This window comes from Sylvia atricapilla, chromosome 9, assembly GCF_009819655.1.
Source record: "Sylvia atricapilla isolate bSylAtr1 chromosome 9, bSylAtr1.pri, whole genome shotgun sequence".
Classification (NCBI taxonomy): Eukaryota; Metazoa; Chordata; class Aves; order Passeriformes; family Sylviidae; genus Sylvia; species Sylvia atricapilla.
In genome coordinates this window covers 8,583,119-8,598,773 of record NC_089148.1, presented here as the reverse complement: position 1 = coordinate 8,598,773, position 15,655 = coordinate 8,583,119, and the positions used below count along the sequence as shown (strand labels likewise).

At 44.7% G+C, this 15,655-nt stretch overlaps 1 protein-coding gene across 5 annotated transcripts in view; it reads right to left on the bottom strand.

The window, feature by feature from the left end:
• Nucleotides 1-15,655, bottom strand: part of RASAL2 (RAS protein activator like 2) — a 161,364-nt gene that overhangs the window by 71,422 nt on the left and 74,287 nt on the right. For all 5 annotated transcript variants that reach the window (XM_066324721.1, XM_066324718.1, XM_066324719.1 and 2 more), the window contains exons 2-3: nt 7,578-7,705; nt 244-367 (exon numbers count right to left, since the gene is read on the bottom strand). In XM_066324721.1, coding sequence (XP_066180818.1) covers nt 244-367; nt 7,578-7,705 — 252 coding nt within the window. The remainder of the gene's footprint in view (nt 1-243; nt 368-7,577; nt 7,706-15,655) is intronic.

Genomic DNA, 15,655 nt, shown 5'->3' with positions numbered 1-15,655 from the left:
ACAAATCTGCCCGTGTGCCGTGCTCCTCCAGCATCCCATAACCATCTCCCTGCTATTTGGATAAACCCTGCTGTTTGGCTGTCGCTTTGCTGGAGGCATTTACACACAACAGAGCCTGGGTTGTGGGACCTCCACGTGCTGCGGTGGCACCCACCCAGGCAGGCTGCTCAGGCAGGGCGCTGCCCTCTGAGAGCCCGCAGCTCAGCTGCTCTCTTGATTTCTCGCGGCCAAGGTCTGTCTTACCTAGTTGGGCGGCCCCCTCTGCCGGGTAGTCGGGGAACTGGCCCTCGGAGGGGACGCTGACAGTGCGGCGCAGGCAGCGGCCCCGGGATGCATCCTGCGGCTCCTGGATCCCATCGGTGGGCACCTGCAGAAAAAACAACCCACGCCAACAGCTGTTAACTCGCCACCAGGCCACGCTGTTAATATGCCATCTTGACAGGGGACTTTGTTTTCTACTCATCTGCTTACAGCTCTAGGGCACAGTTTGGCATTTGTGGCGTTAACACGAAATTCCGGAGGCTCCCTGGGAAAGCACACTCAGTCTGGCGATGGCCACGAGCAGGTGTCAGCAGCCTCTGACCCCTGGACTAACAAAGCAAACCTGCCTTTCCAAACGGCTCCCACGCTGGGAAAGTCAGGCAGAGGCTGCTGCTCAGATGGCTCCACGCAAAAACTTTGCAGAAACAAAACTTGTGACAGCTACCTGGTGGATAAAGGCGCTGTACGGGTGGTCCCATGATAAACAAATCCTCCTCCAAAGATGAAGACCCCCCAGCATGGCAATGGTCCAGCAGGTCTTGGCATGGTCAGGTAATAACTGAGCTCAGTTTCGGTGAACCACTGGATTTCTGGTTGCTCCAACCCAGAGAACCATGCCACCTGCAGCCACTCAGGTAACCATACTGGCTCAGTGGTGGTCACCACATGGTCTGTCTCTTGGTGCCTTTTACCATGCCAGGAACCTGTGGCTGTATGGGGCTCCCCTGAACCTTCCAATGGTTGGAAGAAGCCTCAGGAATGAGAGAGATTCGGCACCCAGGGACTGGAGGGAGATACAAAACATCTCAGTGTACTTTTGAGGAGGACTTTGGTTTCAACAGTACAACTGCAGTATGTGTACCACGGCCATTCCTTTTCATATGGCTACATAACACACAGCTGGCACCTAAAGGAATAGGAGCCCCTGTCCTATTTCCTCTGCTGCTTACCCTTGCATATCTTCCATCAACCCTGAAAAATGAGTATTAATAGCAAACAAAAAGCTATCATTCATTTGCACTGAAGGTTGTAAAAGATCTCAGAGATACTGCATTTTTTTAGAAACAGGCTGCACACCACAATGGCTCTTCAAACTAGTTCTGGCATTTCCTGATTTCTAGGCACTTAGCATTCTCTTAAGGTCACTTGTTAATGTTATTTATTACCATCCTGCTGTATTTGTCTCCTTCAAACAGTGCCCATTTTTCAAAGAAAGATTCTCAAACCCCTGGTGCTTATTCTCATCAGACTATTGTCTTTTCTGGTGATTTTTACAGCTGTATAATCTCTGTGCAAAAGCACAGTTGGCAAGTTAAACAGAGACTAATTTTGCTAGTTTATGGCACATTTGTTCAATCAAATTCACATATTAAATTTTCAGTTCTCATCTGGAGGCTCCATTTAATCTTATTCCCTTCTAAACACTCTCCTGATTTCCTTCAGAGAATTTTTTGGTGGTATGCTGTGAGCTGTATTTCCAGATCAGCTACTACCAGTCACATCACACACCGGCTTCAGCACCCCTTAAACCCCTGCCACACTCCTGTCACAGTGAACTCATTGCACCTACACCTACCTGCTTGCTCTAGACCAATACAGCTACTGCAGGCTTCATTTCCCCACTACTAAGCCTTTTTCCACTGAGGAATGATCATAGTCCCTCTTTCCAAGCACACTTCAGTACCTTTGTGGGCTTTGAGACATGGGTTGACAGGAACATTTTTTAATCCATTGACACAAACCCCACTACTGCTACTCCACAGCAGTGGGGACCCTGTGGATGGCCTGATGCTGCCACAGAGGAGCAGGAGAATGGGGAGTGAGCCCATAATATCCTCTGAGTCCTTGGGAGAAGCACACAGGCTGCTGTACACCAGAGTCAGCAGTGAACAGAAATTACTTCTGCAAACCAGAGACAGCACTGACCATCAGAGAGGGACTGAGCCCTGAGCAGCAGGATTGTGTGAGAGCCCAGGTCCCTGTTCTGGGTCACCCAGCTCCAAACACTTGCCCAGAACAAAAGCATATGCTCAGGCTGCACACTAAAAGCTGTCCCTTGGTGTAGCTGTGTTCACCTAGAGCATAACAGCCCACACCAGCATAAATCTGCTTTTGTTAGTGTTTACAGTGGCTTGAGAAAAACCTGCTGTTATTTATTTCACTCAATAATTCCATAAACTGTAAAAGAAATAATGTTTTAATACTACATAGCTTGTTCTACATCAGAGAATATACAACATCCCCCAATTTAACTGACACGATTAAAGCAGCAAAGTAATTCAAAAAGATCCCCTTTAAGTCTGACTTAAAAATGCTTTGTTATTTACAGTAAACTCCTCCAAAACCATAGTCTCAGTTTATACTGACAAAAAGAACTAACTCCAAGACTGCAGGACCAGTGTTTACTGCTTAGCATCAGACCAACCTGCTCTAAAAAAAATACAGCTTTGTGAATATGCAAAAGGAGCTTGGTCAGCAGCTCTGCATCTCTTGGGACTGGACACATTTTGAACAATTGTGTAAAGTGCTCTGTGGTCGGACAAATGGGTTAATGGATAAGGAGACACCAAAACACAAGGAAGTGCACAAATAAATACCATGTGAAGACATCTGCAGCCTCCCCAACATTCCTCTAGCCCCCACCACTGCAGCAAGCAGTTCAGCAAAGAATTAAAGAGAATGACACAGCCTTGCAGAATCAAGACTCTAATAGCAATTCAGGCTTTCAGCTCTTTTTTTTTTTTTTTTTTTTTTTTTTTTTTCCCTTCCTTTCCAGCTTTATCCTCTTCTTTCTCTGTTGAGACTTCACTAACCTGAGAATTCTCCAACCCTGAGCTGAGATGCTGAAACTACTGGCTCAGGACTGGGATCTGAGCAGTGTTAACTCTGTGACACAAAGGTACATAGGGACAGTCCAGATGCTCATAATTTTAGCAATCTTAACAATTTTCATCACAGGTCATGTTTCCTTGACAAATTTCACCATTTAATGAGGATGGGTTCAGAGCTCAGACTCTAAATCCTTTAACAGTATTGTAGCTCACCTGCCACTGAACATATTCTTTAAGTACAAAAAGCCTGTATCAAGGATTTCTAGCAGTTTGATGATGAGGGAAGACATATTTCAGAAGAAATAGGAATAAGAGCTTTCCAAGCATTTAATGCCTCTTAAAAGCAAACTAAGATAGCCTCTTTAAAAAAAGGCAGGTAAAAAATGTCTTCATTGCGGATAAGATTTTTCAGGATTGGAAAGAGTGGTTCAAGACACAAACTTGAGAATTTGCAGATTCTTCTGATTTAACAGTCAGGAAGTTTGGAACCATGTCAGAAAAACAGTTAAATAATTCATTTTAATTTTTACCTTCCTTCAGAAAGTTAGAAGCTAGCTAAAATTTTGACACTTTAAAAATGTTGACAGCAAACATCTTTCTGGGCTTTTGAAAATTAAATAATTAAAATTGCTTGGGAATTGGGGCAAATCTTATCTTATGGCTGGGTTCAGCTTTGACAAACTCTTATTTACAGGTGAGACATGTTTGCTGTAAGACCTCCAATGTGACAAGACAAGTCCTCTAAGGAGGGCAGTGAGATCTGGGAGGAGGTTGCCCCAGGGCCCCAAGGAGCAGTATTTGCTCCTGCTGTTTTCCCTTGGGATCATCACTGTCATAGCGCTGCTGGTGTCGGTCACAGGAGATGGAAGAGTAGGAAAATGTATCCCAGGTGTGCTGCTGCTGGCCTCTGTCACCTGCACCACTAAGCAGTAGATCTTGTCACAGTGAATGTAGGTCTTTGCTACCCTTTGCCTTTGATTACAACCACCTCTAAATCTAAGAAGAAAGATGAGGTTTGGGTGCAAAGAGGAAAATGGAAGAGTCTAGTGCAGTGAAAAGTATTGTTCATCTTCATTTCCAAGTGAATACAAGACTAAAACATCCAGCCAAGTTGCTGACAAAGCCTAACCAAAGAGCAGCCCAAAGCCAGGTGCAGCCATTTGTCACATCCCTCAGAGTGGCAGTGCTGTGCACAGTGTTGTCTGTCTGGAACACTTCATGAACACTCATTCCCTTTCCCTGTTTTAAATGGCTCTGATTTTGCAGCCACTTCTACTGCATCCTCACAGCTCCTCCCACCCGATGGAACAGGTTTCCCAGAGCACATGACAACATCTACGCCTCCCTGACAGGGGAAACTCTTCCTTGTAGAAAAAATACCTGATTTGTATGGGCATCAATCCAGACCTGTTCTCCTTGTTCTGGAAAATGCTGTTAAATATTATCACACTGAGTTATGCTGTAATAACTGCACATCTCCTGTCACTCAGGATGCCTTATTTGCTAAGTCGTCTTTTGTGTTCCTACAGGGATTCATTTTCTTTCTACTTGCTTTTTGGGCATTGATCTCTTCCTTTCATTAATAATTTTCATTCTTCAGTCGGACCTATTCTTATTTTATGAAGTTGACAAGTTGTCAGGTAATTAATGTTTTTCTGCACTAGACAAGGCGATACTGCCAGACTATTTTTGTCTAAGTAATTACAGATATTTTTGGATTAAGTTGCACTTCAAAAGGCCTCTGATTTTCAACCTACTCTTGGTCTTGCACAGCACAAAATTGCTCTTGCATGTACACTTTATTCCAATTGCCTTGACAATAAATCCATAGTCGTTGGACACTATGAGAAATGAGTTTTCTCTACTACATTTTTATTTCTGTAGTGTTCCCTTGGTCTTAAAAATCTGCAATTCATAATGCTGTATTTTAGAAGTGCTAACTGAAAAAAACAAACTTAGCATTATAACTGAAACAGAAGAGAACTCTTCGATTTACCTGTTTACACTTTGTATGTTTTTCACTTTCTGAATTGGACAGACACACTTGCAGAAGGGTTTTACTAAGTAGTATAAACACATTTCTGTTCCCTTCCAGACTCACACTGGGCCAAGCTTCTCAAATTTTATTCCATGAAGTAACGAAGCAGAAGGACAGAGAATAAAATGAGAAGTTTCAGACTTAGACCTTTCAAGTTATGTCAGCCCTGTGATGATGCAAGTGCCTGTCCTGGGCTGCAAGGGCACTCTGCTGTTGCCATCTCTTCCTTCTCCCCCCAAACCCTCTTGCTCACTGGTGGGTGTCCTTCTGTCCTGAACATTGTTTCAGGATGCTCTTCAGCAGCCCAAAGGAATTCTGACCTACTCACTCTATCAGTAATGACTGTGTTCAGAGCAGCAATGTCTCCTGCTCCTGTTGCCTATTGCCTTTTGAGTCAACAAAACTCTTCCTCCAGCATCACCTTTCTAATAATTTTACTCTGAACATAATTTTCATTGTTTCCTTAAAGTAACTTTCCTCTTATTTGTTCACCTGGTCTTTGCTTAGGCTCCCTGTACCAGTGGTCCCACCCAGGAGCTTTTTTATGATTCCCCTTGCACAGAGTTTTCCATCATTATGCTCTTAACAAGCATCTCACCCCACTGCTGCCTTAGGCCTTTGTGCACTCCTGTTTCTAGATCACATTTCATGGAGCCTCTTTCAACTCTGAATGACTTGCCAAGAAAAATTTAACTGCATTTAACTCCCCTTTCCCAGGAGGACTGCAAAGGGATACTCCTAGTTCAGAAAAATTAGAAGAAGGTGCAAATCCAGAGTATCAGCCCCTGTCTTTCTCCTGACTGACAGATCTGTGTTGTGTGTTTCTGTGAGGGACTGTCTGCACACTGCTGTGTGTGCAGACTGAGAAGCCAGACTAAACCAACCTCTTATTTTCCTACTAAACACTCAAGGCTCTGCAAAGAGTTCCCTTTTTCCTTTCATTTTACAGTAGTCACAAATTACTTGAAAATCAGAATGGCAAATCTGACTCCAGCTACAGGCTCCTGAAATAAATCCCATTATCAGCATGCAGAGTCACACCTGCACCAAAGGCATGTCTGCTTGGCCCATCTGCATGCAGCATTTCCCAAAACAAGCTGTTTCTCACTGTGGTAGTGCAGGAAGATTCCTTTGAGAGCACAGTGCAACAATTTACACTACTGCTTGCTTTCTTGGGGTTATTGCTATGCTTAAACCTCAGGCCCTCTATAGCCTGATACTGAATTTGCTCAGCTTCTGACAAAAAACAGAGTGTATTTAAACATGGAATATAATGATGTGATACATCGGACTTCCCACATTTACTCCTCAGGATCTAGTCAAAAGATCCATCTTACTCCCAGCAAAATGCTTTCAGCTGTCTGTGGCAGGAGAAATAAGAACCCCTAAGTGCATGATTACCACCTTCAGGTAACTATTTGTGATACAAGCCATAATTGTTCTCAACTACATTTCTTTAATGAGATGCATCCTTTTGGTCCAGCTATGCTGGTAAAGCACTGTTTTAGAAATGATTCTCACATCTCCTGAAGTTTCTTCAGTGTATACTGCAATTCCTCAGGTGTCAGTCCTGTCAGACTAGAAAAGGAATTACATAGTAAACAAATACTATTAAATGGGCCTTCCATTTTGCCTGCGTTTGATCACCTCTCCCACGCATCAGCATTAATGCTGTTCCCTGCTAATAACTCAAGTCCTTCTCTAAACCATTTCCTCCCACTCTCCCTGTGCAAGGCAATATTTCATTGCAAATAAACCTGAGCACAGCTGACTAGTATTTTGTTCTACACCAGAAAGAGGTCTCACTCTCAGTCCGTAACAGCCATGTACAGAAGATTCAAAAGAATCAAGAAAAACCACAAAAAACTATGGTATTAGATTAAAACTCATGGATAAAAAGCCTTCACTTTTCCCTTTCTTTATGCCTGCACTGACATAAAGAGGCAAATTTAGATACCTCTAGTGGCTTTAACTACCATTAAAAGAAGTAGCAACATAAGAAGACAAACACAGGCTGCAGAACTCCAGGAGGCAGTCTGCACTCTGGCTACTGTCACCTCTTCTGTGCCACCAGCATCTGGGCCAGCTGGACTATAACTGTGCATCACCCCATCCATACACAGGATAGGATAGCTCAGCTCCCCTTTTCATAGAATGGTAAGGGGCTGGAAGGGACCTTAAAGATCATCTAGTCCCAACCCCCACCAGACCAGCTTGCTCAAGGCCTTATCCAGCTTGGCCTTGAACACCTGCAAGGATGGGGCATCCACAACATCCCTGGGCAACCTGTTTCATTGTCTCATCACTCTCACAGTAAAGAATTTCTTTTCCCCTTTTCCCCCTTGCACATGTTTCAAAAGATTCCTGAGTGAAATAAAGGGGAGATGAAGATTCTCCTTATACCAATGAAGGCCAAATACTGAGACACCAACGTGAGCTTGTCTCACCTCCTTCTCCCTGTTGAGCAGCACCAGCTGGCTGTCTGTCAGGATGCAGTATTTCCTCTCCCATGTTGTCATCTCGGTGTAGGGGGACTGGCCACAAGACAGTCTGTGGGTGGGTGGTCCTTTCACATCTGGGAAGAGAAGACCACAATGCTGTTAGCACGTGGCATTAGCCACCTTCTTTGCTTTCACAGTTCTGCAGTGAGATCTCACCCCAAACTGCACTCTGTGCTTAGTGGGGCCTGTTTCAGCATTTTAAAAGGCAAAATTGGAATCCTAAGAGGCATTCATGTGCTACAGATATTTATTTACTTATAGCATATCTTACAAAAATGGCAATACCAGAAATGAATATAAATGTCTTTGTCAAAGGCTGAAATATATTGAAAAAACCAAGAGCTCTTATGAAAACTAAATCTTCCTTCCACTCCCTTCTCAAAACCATGATTCAAAGGGGTATGGCCCTGAATGTACTCTCAATCTTAATAAAGTGGATTATTTGAGACTAAGGATAGAGAGATATAGGAAGGAAGACAGGGATCAAGGAAAGCAAGCTTGAAGAAGGGAAGGAAAAATTCAAAAGGATGGGCATTTAATTGACAAGGGCTTACTAGCACATTTTGGTGGGGAACCTGCTTGATGAAATTGGCACATTTTCATTTATCCCCAGACACTAGAGCGACAAAAACTCATACTTGAAAAAATCCCCAAACAATCCCTCCAAAACCCACAAACCAAACCATAACCCAAGTTGTTTGACTCCCGGTCCTGACTGATTAAAATCTATTTTAAAATTGATTTCCCATAAGTCTCTCATGATTGAGCTATATATGACATTGTGCCTGTCACTACTAACAAGGTCTCTTCCACTCCAAACCATTCTAGGATTCTATGATTCATCTCTTTACAAAGTTTTGATAATAAGTTCTGGTTGTTTTGTAAGATTAAGGTTCATTTTTATCTTGCACTCTAGTTCTATACAATTTGCTTGCAGTGATCTAAAAATCATCCATTCTCAGTGCAGACACTGTAGATTCCCTCAAGTCCCAGGGGTCTAAAACAGACACTGCAAAAATCAAGGGACTTCCTGCACAGGAGTCCAGGACCTCCTTTAACTGTTCCAGGAGCAAAGTGAGTGCTCAAACCCGAAATGTTTTGTAGCACTATCTGCCTTTTAGCACACCGAGTAATATGCAGAGAGACAACACAGCCGCTTCTCGTAGCTTCTCACCAGCATCACCACTAGAGGCCAGCGAATCCTCAATCACCCAGCACCTTCCAGGGAGAGCCAGCCCAGCGTCAAACCGGGACTAAGGAACCCCTCCAACTTACTTCCCTCTTGCAGACCCTGCACGTGCCCTCTCTTTATCATAAACCATGCAGCATCTTCACGCTCTCTTCCTGCAACTTTGCCTCTGCATTGCAAGGGATGTGTCAGCTTCTAGAGCCAGACTTGGAAGATGGCTTTCAGTGCCTTGTTCAACTTCATATTGCATTAGGATTTTTCTGATCATTCAGGAAAGTGCTTGAAACAGGCAACCTTTAAGCAAGGAAAAGGAGAGGGCTGCATGGCTTCTACTGCTCTGAATAACAAACAAGTGCACCTTTGTGCCCTTAATGTCAGGTAAAATATTCCAGGGAAGAAGCTGAGATGCAGAATCAGGCTCCACACTGTTACTTCTCTGACACAACTCAGTTTGTTAGAGTGACAACCAATCCTGTGCGTCCCAAAATTGCCCAAAACTCTGTTTAAGTGTAAGCACAATGAAGGGAAACCACCATAAGCTCTGTGAAGCAGAAGTGTATTTGTGCAAACTCCTGGTGCACACCAGATTCTCCCACAAGTCATGTAGTAGTCCATTTTACAGACATGAACCCTGCAGGTAGATTTTTGGCATAGCTGCAACTCACATTTATTATGGTGTCCAACCAAAAACCAAACCAGAGTAAAATAAAACCACTGCTGTTCCTGCTTCGACCTTTGCTTCCCAAACAGCAGCACACGAGCCCTACCCCTGCCCAAGCATGACAAACCTGACAGAGTAGAGGAGCAAGAAGGATGAAGCCATGAGCTCCTGGTATGAGTGTGCAATGGAAATGGGAAGATGAGAGCCCTGGGGATCTGGTCTCTTGGGAAAGGAAAGCACATGATAAATCAGCAGGGGGAGAAAAGGATGAAGGCATGCATGCCCTGTCCTGCTCATGTGGGTGGGCTGGCAAGGAGAGGGCCTCCAGCTGCTGTGCTGAGCAATAACCAAGCAAGCTGTATTTGCAACTGCTGGTAAACTTTCTGATGGCAAAAGAGAACCCTCCTGGGCCGTCAGCTCCAACGCAGAATCTACAGTCACGACTTGCCCAGCCCCAAAAGATCTCTGTGTTATAATTTCTTCTAACTACAAGCCTTGGCAGGATACCATCCAACTGATCCATGGGCTGCACAAAGGAATTAAAGAACAGAACGACTTCTTCCACTGCAATAACAACTCCAGGACTTAACTGAGTCATCAGGCACTGTGAGCCAGCCATGGCTCTGTTGCCAAGTGGGATGGCTACGTCAGAACAGCTTTCCACAGGCTGCTGCTGGCAGAGTGACATGCCATGCCGGTGTCTGGAGCTGTCAATCACCCCTAGAGAACAGCACAGTGATCACATTTCCTGTTTGTATTGGTGTCCTTTTGGACACAAGTCAGGGCACAGCCCCACCACCCCTGCAAGCCTGACCAAGAGCTCTCTGCAGCAAGCTGCTTTTCCAGAGTATTGGATCCCGTAACTCCAGTCCTCCCCCCAGGCTGACCCTGCAAAGGACACGGATGCGGAACGTGTGTTCCCGGAAAACTCACACAACAAAGCCCTCAGTGTAGCTTTGGCGCCTCAGTCCCACCTATTCAAATTATTTCTCAGCTTGCCCTCCTGCATGGCTGATATCTTTGGAGCCTCTCACAACAGCTGGGACTTCAAAATTTATTCTGAGGTATGTTACCAGTTTAGACAGAAGGCTCTTTGGGACTTTGCACAGTATCACATACACACTTGTTCGCCTCACAAATCCCGTTCTGCTTTCCGGTAGTCTTCATCTTCGGTTTTCATTTTACATTCTTGGCTCCAACTTTTCACGTGAATGTAATAAAACCCACCGACCTCTTCCACTAAAGCCCCATAAAACTAATTAGGCACCATGGTTTGATTGGCTATTGAAGTAAACTGCAAGGCGGCCATGTGTAACTAGGAACACTGAAACCTTTGGGGAAGACTGCAGGTCAGGACTGTCCTTTCTCACTGGGAGGCTACTCTTTGTCAGCTCATACAACAAGGCTGGAGCTTTGGAGATGAATGATCACTCAGTGATGAATGCAGCTTCAGACAGGAGCTACAGAGGAGATCAGGGAGGTGCATCAGAAAGCTCTGAGTTTGCAGATGTTCCCTGTGGGATGGGCTCCTGCAGCCACGTACCTAAATAGGCAAGTTCTGGTGACAGAAGATTTCTCTCGGGTCTGATGCAATCCCTTCATTCTGCAGCACTACAATGAGGCATTCAAGTAAGCAGATCAGCAAGTCTACACATAGGATTAAAGGTCAAGCCTTATGTGCCTTCAAATGCTAATATCAGTTAAGTAACAACTTGGAAAAAATCCCCTCCTTGGTACATCCCTGACGCTGCCTCCTGCCACATCCTACATGGCTGAAGACTGGAAACTGAGTTGTTTTTCCTCAGGGCTCTGAAATGCCACTAGCCATGTTATAAATATCCACAAAGCTCCCTTTCTTTCAGTCAGATGACAACTTGTACCTTATTATTCTTGAAGTACAGGGCTTATTTTTAAAGAAGAGGGAAAATAGAGGGGCAGGGATTCCATAATCACATACCAACAACAGAAGTGTTGAGTGGTGCAGGGCAAGGAAACACGGAAAGCAGCAGCCAGTGCCAAGCTAATCCCCAGAGACAGGGTAAGACATCTTAGGAAAACTGATGGCAGTTAAGTAGTATTTATGGAGCAGAGCAGTCCTATCAGATGGGAACATTTCTGAAAGCTTCCATTGCAAACATGCGACAATTATTTTCCTTAAAATTCCAAATGCATTCATGAGTGGAGAATGTTTTCCCCAAAACAGGCAACGGGCAGAATCGGAAAATTATTTCCAAGAGATACTGAGTGTCATTCAACAGTTCTCCTACAACCAGGAAAGCGCCATCATCTCTCCTAAGGGCTAGTGAAAAGGACAGAATTACCAGAAACCAAGCCAACAAAACTACATTAAAGGCAAATTCATGCCTTCAGTCTCTGCCAAAAAGCACTCTCTACTTACCATCAATAAAAACACAGAAATAACCCTCCATCCCAGTGATGACAAGAGCATCTCTGGCATGCCTCAGAGCTCCTTTTTTGAACTGCACTATTCCTATGGTGAAATCAAGGGCTAACTGAAGTACTTGCCAAATTTTCCTCGACTTTATTAGGGTCCATATTCTGTTCCTAGTATTTCCAACAAGGAGCTGCCAAGCAGCTGAGTAACTAATGTGGTGGCCAAGTTTGTACGCAGGGAGGAATTTTTTTCCCCTGAAGGGAGATTAGTAGGAGCCCTAACACCTTTTGACAACAGGTCTGCTTGCCCAATGTCAGTGTTTCCATAGTGCTTTATGTACTTACCATAGAGACAGGATGAGAGAAAAGTGTTTTAGGTAAGTGCTGTCATCTGAGAGCTTGTCAGAACCCCAACCTGCCCAGCTGTGCATGAGCACACAGTCCAGTCTGAATAACCATCACTTCCAACCTTGATAAAGCAAGTTGAGCAGAGGTTGAAACAAGCCTTACTACTGACATGAAGCTTCAAAGATGAATAACTACAAGTCTTTCCACTCAATTTCCACCATCTCAAAGGTCATGAAGGGATTCAAGGGAAAGATGTGGCAGAAAGGGAAATACACAGTGTCTCAACATGCTCCATTTGCTCAAAGCTTGAAAGGAAGGCAGGATTTCTGCAAAAGAAGTCACTAATGTGAGTGAAAACAAACATTAACTGCAGCTCTGTGGCACACAGCTGTGTGTGTATGTGCACCCAGTTCAGACAGCTCTTGATGCTCAGCTGAAGATCTTCAGATCTGCACAGGCCTTGGAGCAATCCTGGCCCAGCTGCAACAGCAACAACCTCTCAACATCTGCACAAGGGCAGAGGATGAGAGAGGCCAGCCACCGAGGGGCTGCTGGGGAAAGCACAACCAAGGCAACTTCTATTTTCTCTCACGCTGATATACAGAGCTTTCATTTGCATTTCTTATTTCTCAAACCAACTCCCAGCCATGTGCATTGGTTTCTGATCTGACCAAGACCAGAACGGTGCAGACAGACAGTATCAAAACCAACTGTTCAAAGAGGAACCTACACGATGCCCAAACTCACTTAGAAGAGGAAGGGACACTCCTCCTCCAAGTTTGTACAGACAACCACCACACTTCCCCAACACAGAAAACACAATGCTCATGACTAATGGTATAATACTGGGAAAATTCAGCACATACTGTGCGTGGCAACACAGAGACTCCCATGCTAGGGAGAAAACATGATGCTCAGGGTTGATCAATTCTTCTCTGAATCGCAATGCATGTAGAAATATGACCAGCACACATTAGAAACAAGACCAATAATTTTACCATTTTGTTGCAAGCACAATGTGGGCTTCCTTTCTAGGAAACTTCTCCTAGCTACTGCGGGATCCAGCAGTGCTCACTTGCCCCTCTAAATCACTCTGTGGCACAGCTCCATTTCAACTAGGAGGCACCTACATTTTCGTGGTCAGCAACAGATCCCTGGTGCAGCAGGTGGCATTCAAGAGTGAGCAGATCCTTTGGGATGAGAGGCATGCCATTTATGTAGGATGGTATTACAGAGGTAAGTATCTGGTGTGAATTCTTCCCGTTACATGCAATAGCCATGCTCAACAAAGTTCAGTGCACACGCAATGACCAGCCCTCAATTCAGCTGAATCCAGTTGCTCTCTTCCAGCAGCTGTGTGAAATGATGAACCAAATTCTTATATGGCAATCTAATATCCTGGGTAGGAGGTAAAGAAAGCTTAGTCAAACCATCAGGTTTCAGAGATGTCAGAAGCTCTCACGCCAACAGCTTACAGCCAAAGCACTACCTGGAAAATCCATTCTGCACAGCATAAAGTCATAAAAGGTTTAAGTAGGTGAAAACAGTATTTTAGAAGCTGGCAGAAGCCATGACCAGTGCCATGACTTTCTCAGATTCCAATGTATTTGGCATTGTAACACAGGCTCTTCATAAGATCTTTAATTTTTCTAGTATAGGCCAATCTTGCCAATCTAACCTATTAACTTTCCACTGCTCTTTTATGGAGTGGCAGTGATCAGACACAGTCTCAAGACTGGTTTTCCACTCTCTCAGTGAAGAATCTCATGAGTTATAGAGAGATTAAAGTAAAAACTGTTTGGGCAGGTGAAGTTTTCATGCCCTATATTGTCAAAGAAATGTGACTGTGGCAGTTTTTGTGCCTGTGTGTGCTTCCATTTCCCTACCATCAGTATGTCAGCTCTGGGAGAAGGAATCTCTTAAAATTTAGAGATGGGAAGTCTGAAGGTATCTGCTGTTGACTGCTTACAGGTGATGTTTGAAGGATTTTCACTTCCTCTGAATGAGGACTGTGTGTCTCTGCTGCCCTCAGCTAAAGGCACATCTTTTCCCCAGCAGCTGCTGGGAGAGCTTTGCTGAGATCTGCAATGGGGTGGGAGAAGGGTCACCTTGCCACTCAGAATTTCTCACATGCAGCAGTCTCACCTTGACACCAAAGAAAAAAGATTAACCTTTAAAACTCAAAGATGGAGAATCAACTTTTTGTCCACTACCAGAGCTACCATCCAGATCCTTAAATTTCATGTGGATTTTCTGCACTAAGAAAGCGTCAGGAGCAATTTTTAAGTGGGAAGGAATAAACCATCAGATGAGTGAATGCCTCAGCAGCCAAGGGCTGTCTCTTCTACAACCAGCAGGAGACAAAATACAGAATGCTACTGTTCAACAAGGCTGGCATCTCCCAGCAGGACGGGATCTCTGGCTGACATCATTCCCACCCCTTCAATTCCCTCCCTAGGAGAGATCTGACTTGTTTGTACAAGAGTCAGCCGGCAGCGAGCAAGGTACAGCAGCCTCACTCCCGCAGCTGAGCTCCCAGCTGAGCTCTGCCAACTTCCCTTGGGCCCGAGTCAATACATCTGCCCTGTTCTTGCAACGTCACCACTGTGCCTGTCTACAGCTCAGGAGTTTTCACACCAGGGCTGAGACCACGGCAGAGATCAGCCAAGATTTCTCACTTCCCCGTAACACACACAGCTCCAAACGCAAACCTTTCCCAAGGCCTGTGCTAACACATTTGCCACCCTCAGCCCCTGACATTTCCTAAAAGACCTTAGTGTTCCCTGGTACCCAAGGGCTCTGCAGAAGCTCGAGAGCACAAATTCAGTTAGGCCACAACCATGTGAGCAGTTTCACCGAGATTTTCGTTTCGAAAGGAAAAATTATGGAGCTGCTCCAAAAAAGAAACCGCAAGTCTTAAAATCTTACGACTAGTTTAGTGAGCAGATGCTGAGTGTGCCAACAGTATCAAGCTTTCTTGCAAAGTCCCAAAAAATGAGAGCTAAGGAGCTAACAGCAGAGGTAAAAATTAGGCATAAAGCTCAAATTGGCCTGGCAGAGCAATTCTGTCTAGAAAGCAGAAAGTTGCACCAGCTTGCTGTCACCGAGCAGCTTCTTTGAGCAAAAGGTGCGGGAGCTCTTAATAGCAGTTTAAAGCTACCAATTAGCTTGAATACTACTGAGCTCCTCTAAGCTTCTTTCTTACAGCATAGCTGATTACTGAACGCTAAACTCACAAAGGGTAATTGATCCTGGCTTCCCTGGGCTGCGCCTCTCGCTCTTTGCTCTCTGTGCCCAGCCCGGTTCAGGGGACACCGGGTGAAAGATGTGCCTGTCAGGAGACATCAGCACCTTCCCAGGCGGATCAGTGCCAGCAGCTTCCAATCAGGCAATCACCGTGCACTTGGTGGCTCAACAAGTGGAACCAGAAAT